General features: G+C 44.9%; 2 protein-coding genes across 2 annotated transcripts in view; both read left to right on the forward strand.

The window, feature by feature from the left end:
- LOC142192512 (uncharacterized) overlaps positions 1 to 24,691 on the forward strand; it is a 207,719-nt gene that overhangs the window by 155,661 nt on the left and 27,367 nt on the right. The window contains exons 15-16 of the mRNA XM_075262424.1: positions 16,637 to 17,734; positions 19,176 to 19,280. Of these exons, the coding sequence (XP_075118525.1) occupies positions 16,637 to 17,734; positions 19,176 to 19,280 (1,203 nt within the window). The remainder of the gene's footprint in view (positions 1 to 16,636; positions 17,735 to 19,175; positions 19,281 to 24,691) is intronic.
- LOC142196850 (gastrula zinc finger protein XlCGF66.1-like) lies at positions 8,570 to 9,642 on the forward strand. The gene is made up of 5 exons (XM_075266836.1): positions 8,570 to 8,612; positions 8,868 to 9,043; positions 9,174 to 9,353; positions 9,432 to 9,595; positions 9,639 to 9,642. The coding sequence occupies exons 2-5, from the start codon at positions 8,966 to 8,968 to the stop codon at positions 9,640 to 9,642; spliced, it is 426 nt and encodes a 141-aa protein (XP_075122937.1). The 5' UTR covers positions 8,570 to 8,612; positions 8,868 to 8,965.

Below are 24,691 nucleotides of genomic sequence, written 5' to 3' on the forward strand. Positions count from 1 at the left end.
ATTGATTATGTAGATAACCTGTTTTCCCTTAGCCTGGTCTTACACGACCGTACTTTTAGACCGCAAATGGTCTGCAATTGAGGGTTTTAAATTTCGTACCATTTGCGGACCCATTGTTTTCTATGCAGCCTCTTACACCACCGTAGATTTTGTCCGTGGTGTGGCGTGCCGAAACCGTGGTTCGGACAGTATACTGCATGTCCGTAACGCCTGTTCTTTTATGGCACGGACGGTCCCGTACAAGTCTATGGGCCCGTGCAGTTTTGCGGATATACACAACACATCTTCCGTGTATATCCGTAATTGCGGATGTAAACACTGCGACGCTACCGTACCTACGTCAAAACGCAGTAGAGAAAGAAAGAAGACGACTGCCGAGGAGCCATTAGCTGCCACACGTCACTCAGGAGAGGATGTCCCGACAATATGTCGAACAGCTCCTCACCATGGTGCAGATATGGTTTGATGGGTTATGGGGGGTTAGTGAATGCTTTGGGAATGACTATTGGCAAAGGGGGGTGGTTAGTAATTGCTTCCTAGGGAATGACTATTGGCAGTGGGGGGAGGTTAGTTACTGCCTACTAGGGAATGACTATTGGCAGTGGGGGGGGGGGGGGTTAGTTCTCCATCTACACCCTCAGCCTTGACCAACTCATAGAATCTCATGGCTTTCAATACCATTGCTATGCCGACGACACCCAAATATATCTCTCTGGACCAGATATGACCTCCCTGCTGGCCAGAGTTCCAGATTGTTTAGCGGCCGTAGCCTTCTTCCTCTCCTCCTGCTTTCTCAAACTCAACATGGAAAAAACAGAGCTCATCATCTTCACCCCACCCCACATGGCCCCTCTACCTGACCCATCTATCAAAGTTAACGGAACCACTCTCACCCCTGTCCCTCAGGTCCAATGTCTTGGGATAACCCTGGACTCAACCTATCCTTCAAATCGCACGTTCAAACCCTCAGCACTTCCTGCCGCCTCCAACTCAAGAACATCCATCGAATCCAAGACGCTCGTCCATGCCCTCATAATCTCTTGCTTAGATTACTGCAACACCCTCCTCCATGGACTCCCAGCATACACCCTTGCCCCCCTCCAGTCCACCCTAAACTGCACTGCTTGCTTAATTCACCTCACCCCCCCCCCCCCCCCCCCCCCCCTGTTCTTCATCGGCGGCTCCCCTCTGCCAGTCCCTTCACTGGCTACCTATAGCGAATAGAACTCAAACTACTAATGTTAACATACAAAGCCATCCACAAGCTGTCCCCTCCATATATCTCTGACCTCATCTCCCACTACCTGCCCACACGTAACCTCAGATCCTCCAACGACCTCCTACTCCGCTCTGCTCTCATCTGCTCCTCACACAACCATCTCCAAGATTTCTCCCGTGAATCCCCCATACTCTGCAACTCCTTACCAAGACACATAAGACTGACCCCCACAATCACAGGATTCAAGAAGGCCCTGAAGACTCCCCTATTCAGGAAGTCACTTGGTAACACAATACTGTAATATAACAGAAGTTTTTATTGGTCATAATCCAAAACATTTACAATATTTTATAGGAACGCCCATTGCTATGGGACAAACAGTGTGAGGTTTACTTGGAAAAATCGGTAAAGACCGAGCCTGGGAGGACACAGGCAAAGCACTTCATGCTGATGAATGGGATATTGCATCAACTGTGAAAAGAAAAAAAAATACGTATCAACTACAAAATCAGCAAACTATTTACATTTTCCAAAAAGGTGATTAGATTTAATGTTTTTTAATTTTTATTCCAGTTGATGAGATCAAGACTTGGTGGAACACATGCTGAAAACAGTTTCAGCGTGAGTTTTCTGCAAAGGGGAAGAGTGAAGCTGGTCGCTGGACTAAGAAACCGTACATGTATACCAAACTACAGATGTTTCTGAAAGAAGTAATGGAAATTGGAGAGTGAGTATATTTTTGATATACTGTACTGTGAAATTGTTTAGTTTGGCAGTAAAAAATCTAAATGTCTGTTACTTAAAAATTGTTAATGTTTTTCAGAACTGTTGACAATCTGGAAGGTGGTGTTGAGGAGTCTGAGGACCGTGGTGCACTAGAATGTTCTCAAGTTTTTTCCCCATCGCAAACCCCTTCATCGCCAAGTCTGCTAGAGCCCCAAAGTCCAACAAAAATAACTGGTCGCGGCAAGAAAAGAAAACACCCTGGAGGGTCAGGCATGGATTCACGTGGAGTGGATGGAGTGCCAATGAACACTTCGACCAAATGGTGGCAAGGCACATGGAGAAGGTGCTTCCAGAACGGCAGCTCTTGTGCCAGTCCACAATCATAAGCATTCTTAACCAGTTCCAGGGTGAGCAGGATCCTAAACATCTTGCCAGTCTAATAGTGTCCGGTCCCATGCCACCCCAACAACAGTTTAGGCCATTTGACCCTTCACAGCGCCAGGATTCCCAGGAAGGTGGGTTGTACTGAAGTCAGGGTCCGTATCAACAGCAAGGTGTACAGTACCCGCCTTCTCATCAGGGGCAAGGGCATGATAGGCAACACGTTGACGCTCGGGCATCCACTAGTCATACAACAGGCTTCTATACCCAAGAACTATTCACCTTGTAAAGTTTTATATTTTTGAAAAAAAAACTTTTATCGTTAAATATTTTATATAAGTATTATTTTATCAAAGTTATTTAAAAAAGTAAGTTAATTTACACTGTTGGGTTTTTTGTTAGTAAAACTTGATAACAGGAGTCACGAGTCCTCTATGTCTTTCACACACACGAATGTGTTTTTGCCATACAGTGCACCCTTGCAGTTTTTAAAATGTCCAAATTCGTGGAAGCCATCAGCAATCCATATCCAACCCTCAGATTTATTGGTTCAGTTCAGACTGTAGGTCACCATCCATGCCAGATGGAAGCAAGAGTGTCTCATGAACAGTGACATTGTGTAGTCTGGCAGTACAACATCAAAATGGAGAGAACCTGTTGCAAGGAATCTGAAAAAAAAAAACATAAAAAAGGGTTTCAGAAATAACTCCAGTGGTCTGAGGCAGGGGTCCCCAACCACCGGTCCGCGGGGCATGTTGCACCGGGCCGCGTACCGGCGGCGAGGAGTCTATTTCTGTCCCTGGTTGATATACTGCTCCCCCAGCAGGCCACACCAAGGAAGATGGCTGAAGCAACCACAGAGTTGAAGAAGGCCATAAGAAGTGTTCCCTGGACCCCCGGCCTCCTGAGCAGGTAGAGCCTGCTGTGGCCCTTTCTGTGCAGCGCCTCCAGGTGATCAGCCCAGTCTAGTTTATTATTGAGGAGCACGCCCAGATACTTATAGGTCCTGACTATCTCAATACATGTTCCTTGGATCTCCACCAGGGACGGAGCACCTCTCCGTTTACTAAAGTCCACCACCATCTCCTTGGTCTTCCCAGCATTAATCCTGAGCTGGTTCTGCTGGCACCATTCTACAATATCTCGGTATAAGTCTCTGTATTCCCTATCGTCGCCATCAGTGATAAGGCCGACTATAGCAGAGACATCGGAGGACTTCTGTAGGTAACAGCTGGAGGAGTTGTGCCTAAAGTCAGCAGTGTACAGTGTGAAGAGGAATGGGGCAAGAACTGTACCTTGTGGTGCCCCCGTACTACAGATCACAGTGTCAGACACACAGTCCTGGGCTCTCACATACTGAGGGCGGTTTGTCAGGTAGTCTAGGATCCAGTTGGACAGGTGATGGTCCCTCCACCAAGGTTCAGCTTCTCCCTCAGTAGCCCTGGCTGAATGGTGTTGAAAGCACTGGAGAAATCACAGGACATTATTCACAGTGTTCCGGGGTTTCTCCAGGTGAGAGAGAGGTGGATGATGGCGTCATCTACCCCAATGCCTGGCCGATAGGCAAACTGGAGGGGGTCCAGAGCGGAGCTCACTAGGGGGCGCAGGTGTGTCAGGACCAGTCTCTCTAGGACCTTCATCAGGTGGGATGTCAGTGGTACAGGATGACTGCAGGTCGGTGGGGATTGGGGGTTGGGTCTTGGTGTATAGAATAGATTAAGCTCCTTAAGCCACTTCCTGTCTCCTTCTATCTGATGAGCTGCCTTTTGTTTATGTCCAGATATAGCCTTAAGACTGTCCCACACCTTCGAGATTCTACCCTCCTCCATCTGTAGTTCCATCTTCCGCCTGTAGTTGGCTTTCCCTTCTCTGATCAGTTGTCTAACCCTAGGTTCACACCTGCATTCTGGTCTCCGTTCTGTGCTTTCCGTCTTCTGCATGCAGTTTTTTTTTTATCTGGACACAGAGTACTGCATGTCCGACTGTGTCCGGATTAAAAAACCCGGTTTCGCGGCAGAGAGCATAAAACGCTCACTACCGCTCACGGCCGGACATCTTTCTCACCCATTCAAATGAAAGACTCGCTCTGTTACATACACATCACACACAGACAGCTCTGTTACATACACGTCACACACAGACGGCTCCGCTACATACACGTCACGCACAGACGGACCCTCTACATACACGTCACACACAAACGGCTCCGCTACATACAGTGGGGCAAAAAAGTATTTAGTCAGTCACCAATAGTGCAAGTTCCACCACTTAAAAAGATGAGAGGCGTCTGTAATTTACATCATAGGTAGACCTCAACTATGAGAGACAAAATGAGAAATCCTCTACATACACGTCACACACAAACGGCTCCGCTACATACACCTCACACACAGACGGCTCCGCTACATACAGGTCACAAACTGAAGTCTCCTCTACATACACGTCACACACAGACAGCTCTGTTACATGCACGTCACACACAGACGGCTCCGCTACATACACATCACACACAGACGTCTCTGCTACATACAGGTCACACACTGATGTCTTCGCTACAAACACGTCACATACAGATGGCTCCGCTACATACACATCACACACAGACAGCTCTGTTACATACACGTCACACAAAGATGGCTCCGCTACATACACGTCACGCACAGACGGATCCTCTACATACACGTCACACACAGACGGCTCCACTACATACAGGTCACACACAGACGGCTCCGCTACATACACGTCACACACAAACGGCTCCGCTACATACACGTCACACACAGACGGCTCCGCTACATACAGGTCACACACAGACGGCTCCGCTACATACAGGTCACACACTGAAGTCTCCTCTACATACATGTCACACACAGACAGCTCCGCTACATACACGTCACACACAGACAGCTCCGCTACATACAGGTCACACACTGACGTCTCCGCTACATACACGTCATGCACAGATGGATCCTCTACATACACGTCACACAGACGTCTCCGCTACATAAACGGCACACACAGACAGCTCCGCTACATACACGTCATACACAGACGGCTCTGTTACATACACGTCACACACAGACAGCTCTGCTACATACACGTCACACACAGACGGCTCCGCTACATAGACATCATGCACAGACGGATCCTCTACATACACATCACACACAGATAGCTCTGTTACATACATGTCACACACAGACGGCTCCTCTACATACACATCACACACAGACAGCTCTGTTACATACACGTCACACACAGACGGCTCCGCTACATACACGTCACGCACAGACGGACCCTCTACATACACGTCACACACAAACGGCTCCGCTACATACAGTGGGGCAAAAAAGTATTTAGTCAGTCACCAATAGTGCAAGTTCCACCACTTAAAAAGATGAGAGGCGTCTGTAATTTACATCATAGGTAGACCTCAGCTTCATACAGGTCACACACTGACGTCTCCGCTACATACAGGTCATGCACAGACAGCTCTGTTACATACACGTCACACACAGATGGATCCTTTACATACACGTCACACACAAATGGCTCCGCTACATACACCTCACGCTCAGACGGCTCCGCTACATACACCTCACGCACAGATGGCTCCGTGACATACACGTCACACACAAATGGCTCCACGACATACACGTCACACACAAATGGCTCCGCTACATACACCTCACACACAGACGGCTCCGCTACATACAGGTCCCACACAGACGTCTCTGCTACATACAGGTCACACACTAATGTCTCCGCTACAAACACGTCACACACAGATGTCTCCACAACATACACGTCACACACAGACAGCTCTGTTACATACACGTCACACACAGACAGCTCTGCTACATACACGTAACACACAGACGGCTCTGCTACATACACGTCACGCACAGACGGATCCTCTACATACACGTCACACACGAACGGCTCCGCTACATACACCTCACACACAGACGGCTCCGCTACATACACGTCACACACAGACGGCTCCGCTACATACACGGCACGCACAGATGGCTCCGCTACATACACGTCACACACAGACGGCTCTGCTACATACACGTCACACACAGACGGCTCTACTACATACACATCACACACAGACGGATCCTCTACACACACGTCACACACAGATGGCTGCACTATATACATGTCACACACAGACGGATCCTTTACATACACGTCACACAAAAATGGCTCCGCTACATACACCTCACGCTCAGACAGCTCTGCTACATACACCTCACGCACAGACGGCTCCGTGACGTACACGTCACACACAAATGGCTCCACGACATACACGTCACACACAAATGGCTCCGCTACATACACCTCACACACAGACGGCTCCGCTACATACAGGTCCCACACAGACGTCTCTGCTACATACAGGTCACACACTAATGTTTCCGCTACAAACACGTCACACACAGATGGCTCCACAAAATACACGTCACACACAGACAGCTCTGTTACATACACGTCACACACAGACAGCTCTGCTGCATACACGTAACACACAGACGGCTCCGCTACATACACATCACACACAGACAGCTCTGTTACATACACGTCACACACAGACGGCTCCGCTACATACACGTCACACACAGACGGATCCTCTACATACACGTCACACACGAACAGCTCCGCTACATACACCTCACACACAGACGGCTCCGCTACATACACGTCACACACAGACGGCTCCGCTACATACACGGCACGCACAGACGGATCCTCTACATACACGTCACACACAAGCGGCTCCGCTACATACACGTCACACACAGACGGCTCTGCTACATACACGTCACACACAGACGGCTCTACTACATACACGTCACACACAGACGGATCCTCTACACACACGTCACACACAGATGGCTGCACTATATACATATCACACAGTCGGATCCTCTACATACATGTCACACACAGACGGCTCCGCTACATACACGTCACACACAGACGGCTCTGCTACATACACGACACACACAGACGGCTCTACTACATACACGTCACACACAGACGGATCCTCTACATACATGTCACACACAGATGGCTGCACTACATACACGTCACACACAGACGGCTCTACTACATACATGTCACACACAGTCGGATCCTCTACATACATGTCACACACAGATGGCTGCACTACATACACGTCACACACAGACGGCTCTGCTACATACACGACACACACAGACGGCTCTACTACATACACGTCACACACAGACGGATCCTCTACATACATGTCACACACAGATGGCTGCACTACATACACGTCACACACAGACGGCTCTACTACATACATGTCACACACAGTCGGATCCTCTACATAAATGTCACACACAGACGGCTCTGCTACATACACGTCACACACAGATGGCTCCACTATATACATGTCACACACACAGCTCCACTACTACATACACGTCACACACAGCTCTGCTACATACACGTCACATACAGACAGCTCTGCTACATCCTGCTCCATGCAGAACTTCTCCCCATCCAGCAGTAACACTTGATCATGTGACTCAGACTCCTCCCACATATGTGACATCATCACAGGTCCTGTAACCACGGTTGCGTTAGAGGAGGAGGTATATAGGTATATATACGGTCACCGTCCTGGCAGGATTATATTGGGGGAGGGGGAGTGTTATTGTTATCCTTTTTGGGGAGAGGGGGTGCTGCAGAATGCAATGTCGGTTTTCTTTTGTCCGCAGCAGATTTATTGTGCTTGTAATGTGTGTTAATGTGCATCTTTGATGATTTCTTTTACCTTCTTCCTTTTTTGTGAACATTTATTGTAATTTTAGGTGAAATTTTTATAGAAATATATAAAATTTTGAGGTGATCGCAAACTTTTCACCACCCTTGTGTTTTGGGGGTTACATTTTCTGCAGCGTTTTTTCGCTCTTTTTGGTACAGGACATGGTGAGCAGGCCGAGGGGCTCTGACGCTCCGAGGAGTATAGAACCCCCCATCGAAAACCACGTAGGTGTGCAGGTGACTTCTGAAAATCCATCGTTACCCCCTCGGCCTGAACACATAGTCGGGTCAATGAGGCCTTAAAGGGCTTGTATCTAAATGAATGCCTGATTTCTCACAGAATCAGCGCCACCGCTGTGCACAGGTTGTGTCTGGTATTGCAGCTTCACTCTTAGTATTTGTGCCGCCATATTCTCAGAGCCGTAACTTTATTTCTCTTCTGACAGAGCGGTGTGGAGAATTGAAGTTTATTTGGTTCCTTTTTGAGGTACGTATGACTTTTTGATTACTTTGATTAATGTTTTTAGGAGATGAGAAGGTAGATAATTCCATGAATTTTTGGTGGAATTATATGCAAAAAAATTGGGTGCTGAGAATCACCAAATTGTGACTAAGACACAGGATCAGTATACAGATGGTAAATCTAACTAATCCTCTCTATATCTGTATTCTCTGTCTGAGCCCTCTATAATATCTGTATCACAACAACATGGATGGATTTCTTGTTTTGGGTTTTCTATAGTTCTATCTGCAAATAATTCCCGGAATCCAAAACTTGGGAAATTAAGAACATATTCATATCTTCTACATAAGAGAATATTCCTGAGTGATCCATCAAGGATGGAAAGAGACAGGAACAAGATGGCGGAAAGTCTATTAAATCTCACCCTAGAGATCATCTACCAGCTTACTGGAGAGGTGAGAGATTCTGATGATGTCATCATGACATCATTCTTATCTATAGTAATAACAGATGATATGACTGGAGAGGTGATGGACTCTGGACATGTATGTAGTGAGATTTATTAATGTGTCTCCCCATAACCAGGATTACACAGTAGTGAAGAAGACCTCTAGTGGGCGCTGTCAGGCTCCTGTGTATGATGGATATGGAGGAACCCTGAGCCCATTCCCGGGGCCTCCACCTCACCCCCTGATACAGGAGGAGATCAATGGACAGAAGATCCTAGAACTCACCAACAAGATGCTGGAGCTGCTGACTGGAGAGGTGACACTGCTGGGAATGCTGGGACATTATACAGTAACTGGAGGGGTCGGGGTGATGACTGTATCATTGTGTTGTCAGGTTCCTATAAGGTGTCAGGATGTCGCTGTCTATTTCTCCATGGAGGAGTGGGAGTATTTAGAAGGACACAAGGATCTGTACAAGGAGGTGATGATGGAGGACCACCGGCCCCTCACATCAGCAAGTAATAGACATGACTATATACACATGGACTTCCATTATTTGTATGTACAGAATAAATTCAGTCCCTGTCTGTGTTTCCTACAGGTAGATCCAGTAAGAGGACAACACCGGAGAGATGTCCTAGTCCTCTTCTTCCACAGGATGATGATCAGGTAGATGGAGATATTCCCTATGATGTGTAGACGGGCTGTGAAGTCCTTGTGGTCAGTCTTGTTGTATCCAGCAGTATTATATGGTTATATACATGGGCGGTGTCATTGAGCCGCCATCTAATATGTTTATCCGGCTTCTCACAGACCTGCAGCTACTGTCAGGACATCTTTCATCTTCATGCAGATTAATGACCTAGAACTGTGATGGCGAATCTATGGCACTCAGAGACCTCTCTGGTTGCACGCATGCCATCGCCCAGATCGCTCACTAATGGGGAATCCGGTACAGGATTATCCCTTAAGTGACCGATCCCTTCTTTCAGTTGTATGTACCAATGCTCATACAGCTGAAAGCTGTCAGTGTAGGCCACGGCCTACACTAACTGCAGAGTGTGACTTCTGCCCTAATGCAGGAGTGGTGAGGTAAGTCTTCAACGCCTGTAGTCAGAAGAAGGAACATGCCTTACGGCTCTACATGGGACTTCAGATAATTATAATTCTCTGTGTGTGTATTAACTGCATGTGTGTGTGTGTGTGTGTGTGGGGGGGCTACTATGGAGCATTTAATACTGTGGGGAGAGAATAAGATAATCCTTTAATAGTCCCACCGTGTATGTTGTCTGTCAGTATGTTACACACCAGCATGATAATATAGATACAGGATAATAACAGTAATATATTACAGAAGGAGACACATAAGCTCAGAATTGCAGATAGGAGAAAAATTCTAGGAGTCATAGCAACTAAAGAAAGACTCAGGATCATTTAGTTCTCTGTGCGGAGTGATCTTCGCTTGGCCTGATGTAGATTATACAGTCTGACCGTGGTTGGGAGAAAGGATCTCCGATAGCTCCTTCTCGCACTTGGGGTGAAGCAGTCAGTTACTGACAGTGCTGCCAAGGTCTCATACATGGGGTGGGAGTTATTCTCCAACATTGAGCTCTCCACAGACAGTGTCCTTCTGTCACCCACCACCTTTACTGGGTCCAGGGGGCTCCCCAGGACAGAGCTGGCCCTTCTGATCAGCCTGTCAAGTCTATTTCAGTCCCTGGCTGGTATGCTACTCCCCCAGCAGGCCACTCTGAAGAAGATGGCTGATACTACCACAGAGTTGAAAAAGGCCTAAGAAATGGCCCTTGGACTCCAAAGGCCCTCAGCCTCCTGAGCAGGTAGAGTCTGCTGTGGCCCTTTCTGTGCAGCGCCTCCAGGTGATCAGCAATGACAATATGAACGGCAAAACATACAGGGAACAGAGTCCTTCATTATTTATATCACATATTATCTGTTGTATAGCAGGCATGTGATAAAAGTACAGGCTGTAATAACATTGACTGGTCACTATAACACAGATCTGTGCGATGTACGTTGTGAATATTAATTGTTCAAAAGTACCAAATGCATACCTCCCAACCGTCCCGATTTCCGCGGGACAGTCCCGATTTGGGTGACATGTCCCGCGGTCCCGGTTGGAGGGAGGTATGTCCCGATTTCAACTCAGATCTGCGTCCAGAGGACGCAGATCTGAGTTGAACACATATGCGGCTGAAGCAAGGAGCTGACACAGGTCAGCTCCTCGCTTCGCCGCTGCCCGCCTCTCTCCCTGACACATGCGGCTGAAGTTGCTCGCGTGCTCGCTTCGCCGCTGCGTGTCTCTCTCGCTGACACATGCGGCTGAAGCGAGGAGCTGACCTGTGTCAGCTCCTCGCTTCGCTGCTGCCGCCGGCTCCTGGCTTGTAGACGCGATGTACAAGCCAGGAGCTGGCGGGAGCGACGAAGCAAGGAGCTGACACAGGTCAGCTCCTCGCTTCAGCCGCATGTGTCAGTGAGAGAGAGACGCAGCGGCGAAGCGAGCACGCGAGCAGCTTCAGCCGCATGTGTCAGGGAGAGAGGCGGGCAGCGGCGAAGCGAGGAGCTGACCTGTGTCAGCTCCTTCCTTCAGCCGCATGTGTCAGTGAGAGAGGCGGCGAGGGAGCGGAGGAGAAGGTAAGTTTAATGTGGAGGTGGAACGTGAATCTGGGGGCAGATGAAGGAGAGGACGGCATGACACTGAGGGCAGAGATGGAGAGGACATGAATCTGGGGGCAGAGATGTGGGGACATGAATCTGGGGGCAGAGATGTGGGGACATGAATCTGGGGCAGAGATGTGGGGACATGAATCTGGGGGCAGAGATGGAGGGACATGAATCTGGGGGCAGAGATGTGGGGACATGAATCTGGGGGCAGAGATGTGGGGACATGAATCTGGGGGCAGAGATGGAGGGACATGAATCTGGGGGCAGAGATGGAAGAGGGACATGAATCTGGGGGCAGAGATGTGGGGACATGAATCTGGGGGCAGAGATGGAGAGGACATGAATCTGAGGGCAGAGATGGGGGACATGAATCTGGGGGCAGAGATGGGGGACATGAATCTGGGGGCAGAGATGGAGGGACATGAATCTGGGGGCAGAGATGTGGGACATGAATCTGGGGGCAGAGATGTGGGGACATGAATCTGGGGGCAGAGATGGAGAGGACATGAATCTGGGGCAGAGATGGAGGGACATGAATCTGGGGGCAGAGATGGAGGGACATGAATCTGGGGGCAGAGATGTGGGGACATGAATCTGGGGGCAGAGATGGAGAGGACATGAATCTGGGGGCAGAGATGGAGGGACATGAATCTGGGGGCAGAGATGGAAGAGGGACATGAAACTGGGGGCAGATGAAGGGTGTATATGAAACTGGGGGAGAGATAGAGGGGGGACATATAATTTACGGTTGACTGTAGGAGGATTATACTGTGTGCGGGCACATGAAAAATTAATGAGTGGGCGGAGTCAACACAAAAGTGGGCGTGGCTAAATTTGCCATGGCGCGCTACGCGCACCACACATTTTGTCCCTCTTTCGGTTCTTCAAAAGTTGGGAGGTATGCCAAATGTAGAGACCTTTACCTTTCAGTACAAGCTCTGTAAAACTCCATTAAGGGTTCGTTCACATCTGCGCCCGGGAGTCCGTTCTGCAGGTTTCCATTTCCTGCACAAAACAGGGCAGGAGACGGAAACCTGCAGGCATCTTTCAAGCCCATTCATTTGAATGGGTTTGAAAAGTGTCCGGCCGTGAGCGTTTTATGCTCTCTGCGGCGAAACAGTTTTTTTTAAAACCGGACACAGAGTCGGACATGCAGTACTCTGTGTCCGGTTTAAAAACGATTTTGCTGTGGAGTCATAAAACGCTCACCGGCGCTCACTGCCGGACTCTGCATTACAGGTTTCCGTCTTCTGCATGCAGAAGACGCAAACCTGAGAATGGAGTCCAGACACTGGTGTGAACCCAGCGTCACACGACTATGATTTGTGGATCTGCAGATTATTAGAGTTAAATTGCTGTGTTGGCACTTTGCAATAATTTAGTGGGTTTTGAGTTACAGTTTGAGCACTCTGTCTCTAAAAGGTTCCCCATCGCTGCTATAGAACATTCTCTGTGACTTCCCCATTTGTCCGGTGACTTTTACATTATTTGTATTGCAGATTTTCCATCAGGATAAAGATGTGAGCGACATTAAAGTTATAACTATGAGAATAAAGGAAGAGCCCGATGTGAGTGGTGATGAGGAGTGTGAGGAGGACATTCCTACAGGGACCCACCCAGGTGAGGAGTCACCACTATATAAACATAGTATATAACGCTGCTCTCTTAATACACCTCACCCCCTGTTCTTCATTGACTGCTTCCTTCTGCCAATCGTTTCACTGTCTACCTGTTGCCAAGCAAATAGAGTTCAAGTTACTAACACTGACATACAAAGCCATCCACAAGCTGTCCCCTCCATATATCTCCAACCTAATCTCCCGCTACCTGCCCACACGTAACCTCAGATCCTCCAATGATCTCCTACTCCGCTCTCATCTCATCCGCTCCTCACACAACCGTCTCCAAGATTTCTCCCGTGCATCTCCCATACTCTGGAACTCCTTACCACGACACATAAGACTGACCCCCACAATCACAGGATTCAAGAAGGCCCTGAAGACTCCCCTATTCAGGAAGGCCTACAACCTCCAAAAACACTGTCACCGCACCGCCATCTGTACAGTCTCTCCCTCTCCTTCTGTCTCTACCCCCTTCCCCCATAGATTGTAAGCCCTCGCGGGCAGGGCCCTCTACCCCACTGTGCCAGTGATTACAGTATTATCTGTTTGTATATTTTGTGTACTGTATGTAACCCCCAAATGTAAAGCGCCATGGAATTAGAGCACCATGGGATTAATATAATAATGTACAGAGCACCATGGGATTAATATAATAATGTACAGAGCACCATGGGATTAATATAATAATGTACAGCACCATGGGATTAATATAATAATGTACAGAGCACCATGGGATTAATATAATAATGTACAGAGCACCATGGGATTAATATAATAATGAACAGAGCACCATGGGATTAATATAATAATGTACAGCACCATGGGATTAATATATTAATGTACAACACCATGGGATTAATATAATAATGTACAGCACCATGGGATTAATATAATAATGTACAACACCATGGGATTAATATAATAATGTACAGAGCACTATGGGATTAATATAATAATGTACAGAACACCATGGGATTAATATAATAATGTACAGAGCACCATGGGATTAATATAATAATGTACAGAGCACCATGGGATTAATATAATAATGTACAGCACCATGGGATTAATATAATAATGTACAGAGCACCATGGGATTAATATAATAATGTACAGAGCACCATGGGATTAATATAATAATGTACAGAGCACCATGGGATTAATATAATAATGTACAGAACACCATGGGATTAATATAATAATGTACAGAGCACCATGGGATTAATATAATAATGTACAGCACCATGGGATTAATATAATAATGTACAGAGCACCATGGGATTAATATAATAATGTACAGAGCACCATGGGATTAATATAATAATGTACAGAGCACCATGGGATTAATATAATAATGTACAGCACCATGGGATTAATATAATAATGTACAGAGCACCATGGGATTAATATAATAATGTACAGAGCACCATGGGATTAATATAATAATGTACAGCACCATGGGATTAATATAATAATGTACAGAGCACCATGGGATTAATATAATAATGTACAGAGCACCATGGGATTAATATAATAATGTACAGCACCATGGGATTAATATAATAATGTACAGAGCACCATGGGATTAATATAATAATGTACAGAGCACCATGGGATTAATATAATAATGTACAGCACCATGGGATTAATATAATAATGTACAACACCATGGGATTAATATAATAATGTACAGAGCACCATGGGATTAATATAATAATGTACAGAACACCATGGGATTAATATAATAATGTACAGAGCACCATGGGATTAATATAATAATGTACAGCACCATGGGATTAATATAATAATGTACAGAGCACCATGGGATTAATATAATAATGTACAGAGCACCATGGGATTAATATAATAATGTACAGCACCATGGGATTAATATATTAATGTACAACACCATGGGATTAATATAATAATGTACAGAGCACCATGGGATTAATATAATAATGTACAGCACCATGGGATTAATATAATAATGTACAACACCATGGGATTAATATAATAATGTATAGAGCACCATGGGATTAATATAATAATGTACAGAGCACCATGGGATTAATATAATAATGTACAGAGCACCATGGGATTAATATAATAATGTACAGCACCATGGGATTAATATAATAATGTACAACACCATGGGATTAATATAATAATGTACAACACCATGGGATTAATATAATAATGTACAGAGCACCATGGGATTAATATAATAATGTACAGCACCATGGGATTAATATATTAATGTACAACACCATGGGATTAATATAATAATGTACAGAGCACCATGGGATTAATATAATAATGTACAGCACCATGGGATTAATATAATAATGTACAGAACACCATGGGATTAATATAATAATGTACAGAGCACCATGGGATTAATATAATAATGTACAGCACCATGGGATTAATATAATAATGTACAGAGCACCATGGGAATAATATAATAATGTAAAGCACCATGGGATTACTATAATAATGTACAGAACACCATGGGATTAATATAATAATGTACAGCACCATGGGATTAATATAATAATGTACAGAGCACCATGGGATTAATATAATAATGTACAGAGCACCATGGGATTAATATAATAATGTACAGCACCATGGGATTAATATAATAATGTACAGAGCACCATGGAATTAATATAATAATGTACAGCACCATGGGATTAATATAATAATGTACAGAACACCATGGGATTAATATAATAATGTACAGCACCATGGGATTAATATAATAATGTACAGAGCACCATGGGAATAATATAATAATGTACAGCACCATGGTATTAATATAATAATGTACAGCAACATTAATTAACTGTAATTGTACTATATAAATAATAATATTAAAAGTACAGCATGTAATAGACATGACTATATACACATGGACTTCTATTACTTGTATATACAGAACGTATTCAGTCCCTGCCTGTGTGTCCTACAGGTAATGAGTACAGTATGGGGCAGTATGTTGTTGAGATGCAGGCATTTCTAGTATCATACATATGTATACTGATAGATGTCCCTGTGGTGTGAATGTGCCCATACACTTCTTCTATGGCTTCTATATACTTAACCCTATTGTAGAGCCTTGTGATTTATTGGTCTGTGCTCAAAAGACAAAACAAATGACTCCATCAGTTAATAACTGAACGTTGTACATTCCATATAATATGTAGGAGAATTGTTATATTTGTTGTAAACGTCAGTATATTTTTTGAGGTTATATTGTTTAAAATAATGATATAATCTTTCTCCTTGTCAGGTGACTGGACCGGGGGCTCAGAGGGACATCTGATATCGAAAGATTATAAAACAGAGGATCCATATGAAGAATATGTCATTACCTCCGATATACTCTCAGCCCTACAGGAAAATAACATTCACAGAAGGAGGATTAAAGATGAAGAAACTGACATGGAGGAGAAGCCATTTCCATGTCCAGAATGTGGCAAGTGTTTTCTCGAAAAATCAGATCTTACGAGCCATCTAACAATACACATAAGGGAGAAGCCATATTCTTGTTCACAGTGTGACAAATGTTTCAGTGCTAGATCAACTCTAATTGAACACTGGAGAGTTCACACCGGAGAGAAGCCATACTCATGTTCAGCATGTGGCAAGTGTTTTATCCACAAATCTAATCTTGTTTTACATCAGAGAATTCACTCGGGAGCAAAACCTTTCTCATGTTCAGAATGTGGGAAATGTTATAGCGCTAAGTCAACTCTTACTGCGCATCAAAGAATTCACACAGGAGAGAAGCCTTATTCATGTTCAGAATGTGGGAAATGTTTTAGTGTAAAATCGACTATGATTTCACATCAGAAAATTCACAAAGGGGAAAAGCCATTTATATGTATAGAATGTGGCAAATGTTTTACCCAGAAATCAAATCTTGCTTTACATCAGAGAATTCACACAGGGGCAAGGCCATTTTCATGTTCAGAATGCGGCAAATGTTTTACCCAGAAAGTTCAGCTTACTAACCATCAGAGAAATCACACGGGGGAGAAGCCATTTTCATGTTCAGAATGTGGGAAATGTTATAGAGCTAAATCATCTCTTATTGAACATCGGAGAATTCACACGGGAGAGAAGCCTTATTCATGTGCAGAATGCGGCAAACGTTTTAGTGCTAAATCAACTCTTAATGAGCATCAGAAAATACACACAGGGTTGAAGCCGTATTCATGTCCAGACTGCGGAAGGTGTTTTATCCAGAAATCAAATCTTGCTTTACATCAGAGAATTCACACAGGGACTAAACCTTATTCGTGTTCAGAATGTGGCAAGTGTTTTACTCAGAAATCGCAACTTATTAACCATCAGAGAAATCACCCTGGAGAAATGTTATGGAACTAAATCAATACTTAAAGGGGTTTTCCAGGCAAAAGTTTTTTTTGTTTTTTTTTAAAAAGGTCTGTTAGTGCTATTAATAGGTTAATAAGTGACCCCATATAACCTTAGTAGTGTTTTGAGTGATTTCTAAGTTTCTCTGGGAAGGCCCAGCATCTTCTGCTTTTGCTTACATGGTATGTAGCTTCTTGCTCTAATGCATTCTGATAGTTGTAGGCTCTCACTATCTCCAGCTCACTTCTCCCCTCCCCCCCTGCCCTCTCTAACACCCCCACCCTGTCTCCCTAGCTATTCCTCCACTGCTATCCTTTCCAAGCTAACACAGACACCCCCCCCCCCCAACTCTGTTATAGTTTACCTGTCTTCTTCCGGTCTTCCTTCTGTTGGGAATGCACAGAACTGTGCCCATAGCCTTCAATACTTCTCTGTTGCATTGCCTCCCAGCTTGCGTAATAGCGATGGATTGTCGGCTTCGGCAATGTTGACTCTATTGCGCATGCGCGACTCCACGACGTAATCGGAGGAGCTGTTCCCTGGGGAAGGAAACCCAGAGAGGAAGAAGCTGGATAAGTATGATGGTGTGGATGGGGGGGAAAGTAGTATTGACGTTCCGTTTAGAAAGTAGGAAGGGGAGGGTTTTTAGATTAGTGTAGGGTTTTAGGGTTATCCCAGACAATTCCTTTAAAGCCAAAAAGTAGTCAGACAGGGAAGAAGCTGTATTCATGCTTAATAGGTGTAAAATGTTTTAAGCTTTGTACTGTCACATGAAATTTAGATTGAGTTCAGACCGGGTTTTTTTTATCAGGATTTTGACGCGAAAAACGCATCAAAATCCTGGCCAAAAAAAATCTCCCATTGAAATCAATGGGTGCTGGTAATTTCTTTTTTCCGTGTGCGGTTTGTTCCCGCTTGTGGAAAAAAAGAAGCAACATGCTCTTTCTTCAGGCAGATTCCGTGGAAGGTTCAGCCGCGGACGTCCATCAGAAGACACTTCCTCCTGAGTAGGCCCATTCATTTGGGCCTAATCTGGATCAGAGTGCCACAACTGAATGGTTTGGAATCTGAGGCAGCCTCCACGTCAAATTCCGGACCAAAAAACTCTGTCTGAACCTGGCCTAAGGGGTTAACAATGTTACCTTGCTGAGAGTCCTGGGTTCTGATCTAGCCATGGAGTTTGTATGTTCTCCTTGTTTGGCGGTTTCCTCCAGGTACTCCGCTTTCCTCCCACACTCCAAAGACATCCTGATACAGACGATAGATTGTGAGCCCTATATGGGACAAAGAGTGACATTATCTCTGTCAAGCTCTGCGGTATATGATGGCGATATATAAGTAAGCTAAGTAATAAACAATTTTTATATATAGCAAAAATAGCGAATGTCTGTTCTGTTTTTTTTACAGTCCACCCAAAAAATAGACATTCACTCTTATTGTTCTTAAAACAGCAAAGTCTCAGGCCGGACAAATGCTCATTATATGTCATTCACACCAAGAATACGTCACCGTCACCGCTCGACTGTACAAACTGGAGCTAAATCGTCTACTGATAGGTCTGGGATCAGTTTGATGTTCCAGAATATGGAGGCCTTGTGGTGAGCACTTCAATCCTGCCCCCTGTTTGTGTGATGATGTGGGGGCCATCACATAGGACAGTCAGTCACCCCTAGTAGTGATACGAGGACACAAACAGCTCAGTCATATGTACAGGACATCCTGACACTGACACACGTGTTGTGTCTCATGGCAGGATGGAAAATTGGCACCAGCAGGATAATGCTCACCCACCCCCACACACAAGGGCCCCCCAGTAAAATCTCCACCCAAATACAACACTTCTTCCTGTTGTGTCTCATCTTGTATCCAGACTACAGGTGTAACATCTGTGGTAAATGTACTGCTATATACCATACAGAGCCTGTATATACAGTGTTGGCCAAAAGTATTGGCACCCCTGCAATTCTGTCAGATAATACTCGTGTTCTTCCAGATAATGATTGCAATCACAAATTCTTTGGTATTATTATCTTCATTTAATGTCTCCAATGGAAAACCACAAAAAGATTTGTCAAAAAGCCAAATTGGATATAATTCCACAGCAAACATAAAAAAGGGGGTGGACAAAAGTATTGGCACTGTTTGAAAAATCATGTGATGCTTCTCTAATTTGTGTAATTGACAGCACCTGTTACTTACCTGAGGCACCTAACAGGTGGTGGCAATAACTAAATCACACTTGCAGCCAGTTGAAATGGATTAAAGTTGACTCCACCTCTGTCCTGTGTCCTTGTGTGACCACATTGAGCATGGAGAAAAGAAAGAAGACCAAAGAACTGTCTGAGGACTTGAGAAGCAAAATTGTGAGGAAGCCTGAGCAATCTCAAGGCTACAAGTCCATCTCCAAAGACCTGAATGTTCCTGTGTCTACCGTGCACAGTGTCATCCAGAAGTGTAAAGCCCATGGCACTGTGGCTAACCTCCCTAGATGTGGACGGAGAAGAAACATTGACCAGAGATTTCACTGTATCTGGACATGTGTAATGCAGTGAACGTGATGTATCTGGACATGAGTAATGCAGTGAACGTGGTGTATCTGGACATGAGTAATGCAGTGAACGTGGTGTATCTGGACATGGGTAATGCAGTGGACGTGGTGTATCTGGACATGGGTAATGCAGTGGACGTGGTGTATCTGGACATGGGTAATGCAGTGGACGTGGTGTATCTGGACATGGGTAATGCAGTGGACGTGGTGTATCTGGACATGGGTAATGCAGTGGACGTGGTGTATCTGGACATGGGTAATGCAGTGGACGTGGTGTATCTGGACATGGGTAATGCAGTAGACGTGGTGTATTTGGACAGGGGTAAGGCAGTGGATGTGATGTATCTGGACATGGGTAATGCAGTGGACGTGGTGTATCTGGACATGGGTAATGCAGTGGACGTGGTGTATCTGGACATGGGTAATGCAGTGGACGTGGTGTACCTGGACATGGGTAATGCAGTGGACGTGGTGTACCTGGACATGGGTAATGCAGTGAACGTGGTGTATCTGGACATGGGTAATGTAGTGGACATTGTGTATCTGGACTTTTCAAAGGCTTTTGATACTGTTCCTTTTATGATCAGCAGGATACTAAAAAAACCCCAAAAAACTAAATAATATCCTGAGTTGCAGAGCTACCCTGGTGTGAACAAGGCCTGACAGTTAATTTCACTGCCGGGCTACAACACCATCTGGGTACAAACAGAAACTAAATAGATAAGATCTCTGCAGGACAGAGCAGCCGCAAATGAATACAAAATCTTGTTACTCCACTGCAAGACAAAACACAAACTATGACCATGTGCTCCCAGTAGCTTTCTGGGCCGCAACCACCACAGCCACCTGCTGTTGCAGCACTACAGGTAGCAGCCTGACCTAGGTAGGAGTTCCCTCTAGAATATATAATTCCTGCTAAACTATATAGAAGGCAGTTAACTGCCCAAAATACATCTGTACAATTTAGAACAGTGTCATTAGGAATCCTACCTAAATAAGGCAGCTATTGCCCAAACTAATGTTTCACACTGACATGCACAATTTGGAGTTGATGCTAGAGCACCAGGCTGCCCAAACCTGCCTCCTCAAATGGAGGGAAGGCGGGATTGATCAGCCAGCCCAGGTGTCCAAGCCAGGTGCTCATAGGCTGACATCACTGTCAGTCAGGAAACCAACCCCGCCTATGGGTTGCAAGGGAATTAACCCCTGTTATGCTGGACTGAGCAGTAACAGTGAAACGAACTGCAACTCTGATCCCTTGGCAGCACCTTCCGCACAGTCCTAACAGTTCCATATAAAAGGTATGCAATTGGTATGCAAAATTGGTATGCAAAATGAGAATGTTGGGACTGGGGGAAAACATATGCTTTTGGGTTAGCAACTGGCTCACTGATAGGAAACAGAGGGGACTTGTTAATGGTAAATATTCAGCCTGGGCCACAGTCACCAGTGGGGGCCGCAAGGGTCAGTATTGGGTTCTCTCTTGTTTAATATCTTTATTAATGACCTGGTAGAGGCTTTACAGAGCAGGGGGTCCATATTACAGAGCAGGGGGTCCATATTACAGAGCAGGGGGTCCATATTACAGAGCAGGGGGTCCATATTTGCAGATGATACTAAACTTTGTAGGGTAATCAATAATGAGGAGGATAGTAGGATATTACAAGGGGATCTATGGAAACTGGAAGCATGGGGGGGCGGAGACTTGGCAAATGAAGTTTAATGTTGACAAATATAAGGTAATGCACTTTGCTCGACATAATAAAATGTCTGACTATGTACTAAATAGTAAATTACTGGGTAAGACTGCCAATGAGAGAGAATTGGGGATTGTGGTGGACAGCAAGCTTACCTCTAGTGACCAGTGTCAGGCAGCTGCTGCCAAGGCAAATAAAATTATGGGATGCATCAAAAGAGGTCTAGATTCTCATGACAAGGACATAGTTATGCCTCTATACAAATCACTGGTACGGCCACACTTAAACTATTGTGCTCAATTTTGGGCCCCGATATACAAGAAAGACATAAGTGAACTTGAAAAAGTGCAAAGACAGCAACCAAAATGATTAGGGGAATGGGTGGACTGGAGGACAACGAGAGGTTAACAAACTGAGGGTTATTCAGTTTAGAGAAAAGACGTCTACGGGGAGATCTAATAACAATGTACAAATACATGAAGGGACAATACAAAGAACTTTCTAAGGATATTTTTACTCCTAGGCCAGTGACAGTGACAAGGGGACGTCCTCTACACCTAGGTCGGTGACAAGGGGACGTCCTCTACACCTAGACCAGTGACAAGGGGACATCTTCTACGTATGAAGGAGAGAAAGTTTAACAAGCAACATAGAAGGGGATTCTTTACAGTAAGAACAGCGAGGCTATGGAGGTCTCTGCCCCAGGAAGTGGTGATGGTGGATTCATTGAACAAGTTCATAGAGGGCCTGGATGCCTTTCTTAAAGAGAACAATATTACAGGTTATGGACTCTAGATTTTAAGGGCACGTTGGTCCAGGGATTTATAATGACTGCCAGATTGGAGTTGGGAAGGGAAAGGAATTTCTTACTGTTTCCACCATCTAATAGATCTGTCCCTGATATATCCATTGCAGTCTCAGGCCTTTCTATAACTCCTAGGCAGCATGCCCGCTGTCTCGGGGTTATGTTTGACTCAGACCTTTCCTTCAACTCTCATATTGAATCACTCGCACGTTCATGTCACCTCCACCTCAAAAACATCTCCAGAATACACCCTTTCCTTACCAGAGATACACTAAAGACACATTGTCTCTCTGATTCATTCTCGCCTTGACTACTGTAACTCCTTACTAATCGGTCTTCCTCTCACTAAACTCTCCCCTCTACAATCCATTCTGAATGCAGCGGCCAGGCTCATCTATCAGGCTAGACGCTACAGCGAGGCCTCTGGTCTGTGCCAGTCACTACATTGGCTGCCTATTCATTATAGAATAAAATATAAAGTTATCCCCCTCCCCCACAAGGCTCTCCATAATGCTGCACCTCCCTACATTTCCATCCTCATCTCTGTCTACCGGCAAACCCGTGTTCTCCGTTCACTCAATGACCTAACACTTACATCCTCTATTATCAGAACCTCTCACGCTCGTATACAAGACTTCTCCCAAGCTGCACCACTTCTCTGGAATGTTCTACCCCGGACAATCAGATTAACTCCCAATTTCTACAGTTCCAAGCGCAAATTAAAGACGCATCTTATCAGACCGATCGATCACAATGTCTAACGTAAACCCTTCCGTACCGTCCTTAGAATCCCCAAATCTAACCCTCCTCTGTCCCCGCTCCCACATTACCCCACATGATATGATGTCATCTCAGGCTAACTTTATAGGTCCAAGCTCCATCCACATGTTACAGGACACGACTGGTGACGGCTCATAAAGTTTATGCTATACGCTATGTATTATATAGTCCTAGGAGCCCTGACAGTGTCATACAAATCAAATCAAATCAAAAAAGCTTTATTGGCACGTCCGAATAGGTATTTGGCATTGCCAAAGCTAGTAGAGTGGGGGGGGGGGGGCGTTGGGTTGGGTGGGTATGGGGGGTGGATATAGATATATATAGTCCTAGGAGTCCTGACAGTGTCATACACTATGTATTATAGATATATATAGTCCTAGGAGTCCTGACAGTGTCATCCACTATGTATTATAGATATATATAGTCCTAGGAGCCCTTACAGTGTCATACACTATGTATTATAGATATATATAGTCCTAGGAGCCCTGACAGTGTCATCCACTATGTATTATAGATATATATAGTCCTAGGAGCCCTTACAGTGTCATACACTATGTATTATAGATATATATAGTCCTAGGAGTCCTGACAGTGTCATCCACTATGTATTATAGATATATATAGTCCTAGGAGCCCTTACAGTGTCATACACTATGTATTATAGATATATATAGTCCTAGGAGCCCTGACAGTGACATACACTATGTATTATAGATATATATAGTCCTAGGAGCCCTGACAGTGTCATACACTATGTATTATAGATATATAGTCCTAGGAGTCCTGACAGTGTCATACACTATGTATTATAGATATATATAGTCCTAGGAGCCCTTACAGTGTCATACACTATGTATTATAGATATATATAGTCCTAGGAGCCCTGACAGTGTCATCCACTATGTATTATAGATATACACTCACCGGCCACTTTATTAGGTACACCTGTCCAACTGCTCGTTAACCCCTTAAGGACCCGGCCATTTTTTGGTTTCGCATTTTCGTTTTTCCCTCCTCACATTTCAAGAGCCATAACTTTTTCATTTTTCAGTTCACAGAGTCACATGATGGCTTATTGTTTGCGGGACAAATTGTACTTTGTAATGGCATCATTCAATATGCTGTGCAATGTACTGG

This window comes from Leptodactylus fuscus, chromosome 1, assembly GCF_031893055.1.
Source record: "Leptodactylus fuscus isolate aLepFus1 chromosome 1, aLepFus1.hap2, whole genome shotgun sequence".
Taxonomy (NCBI): domain Eukaryota; kingdom Metazoa; phylum Chordata; class Amphibia; order Anura; family Leptodactylidae; genus Leptodactylus; species Leptodactylus fuscus.

Excerpts from the sequence above, each read along its gene's own strand:
- LOC142196850 (XM_075266836.1), top strand. The coding sequence starts at position 8,966 with ATGGAAAGAGACAGGAACAAGATGGCGGAAAGTCTATTAAATCTCACC. Across the intron at positions 9,044-9,173 it reads TCTACCAGCTTACTGGAGAG|GATTACACAGTAGTGAAGAA; the intron begins GTGAGAGATTCT and ends CCCCATAACCAG. Across the intron at positions 9,354-9,431 it reads TGGAGCTGCTGACTGGAGAG|GTTCCTATAAGGTGTCAGGA; the intron begins GTGACACTGCTG and ends TTGTGTTGTCAG.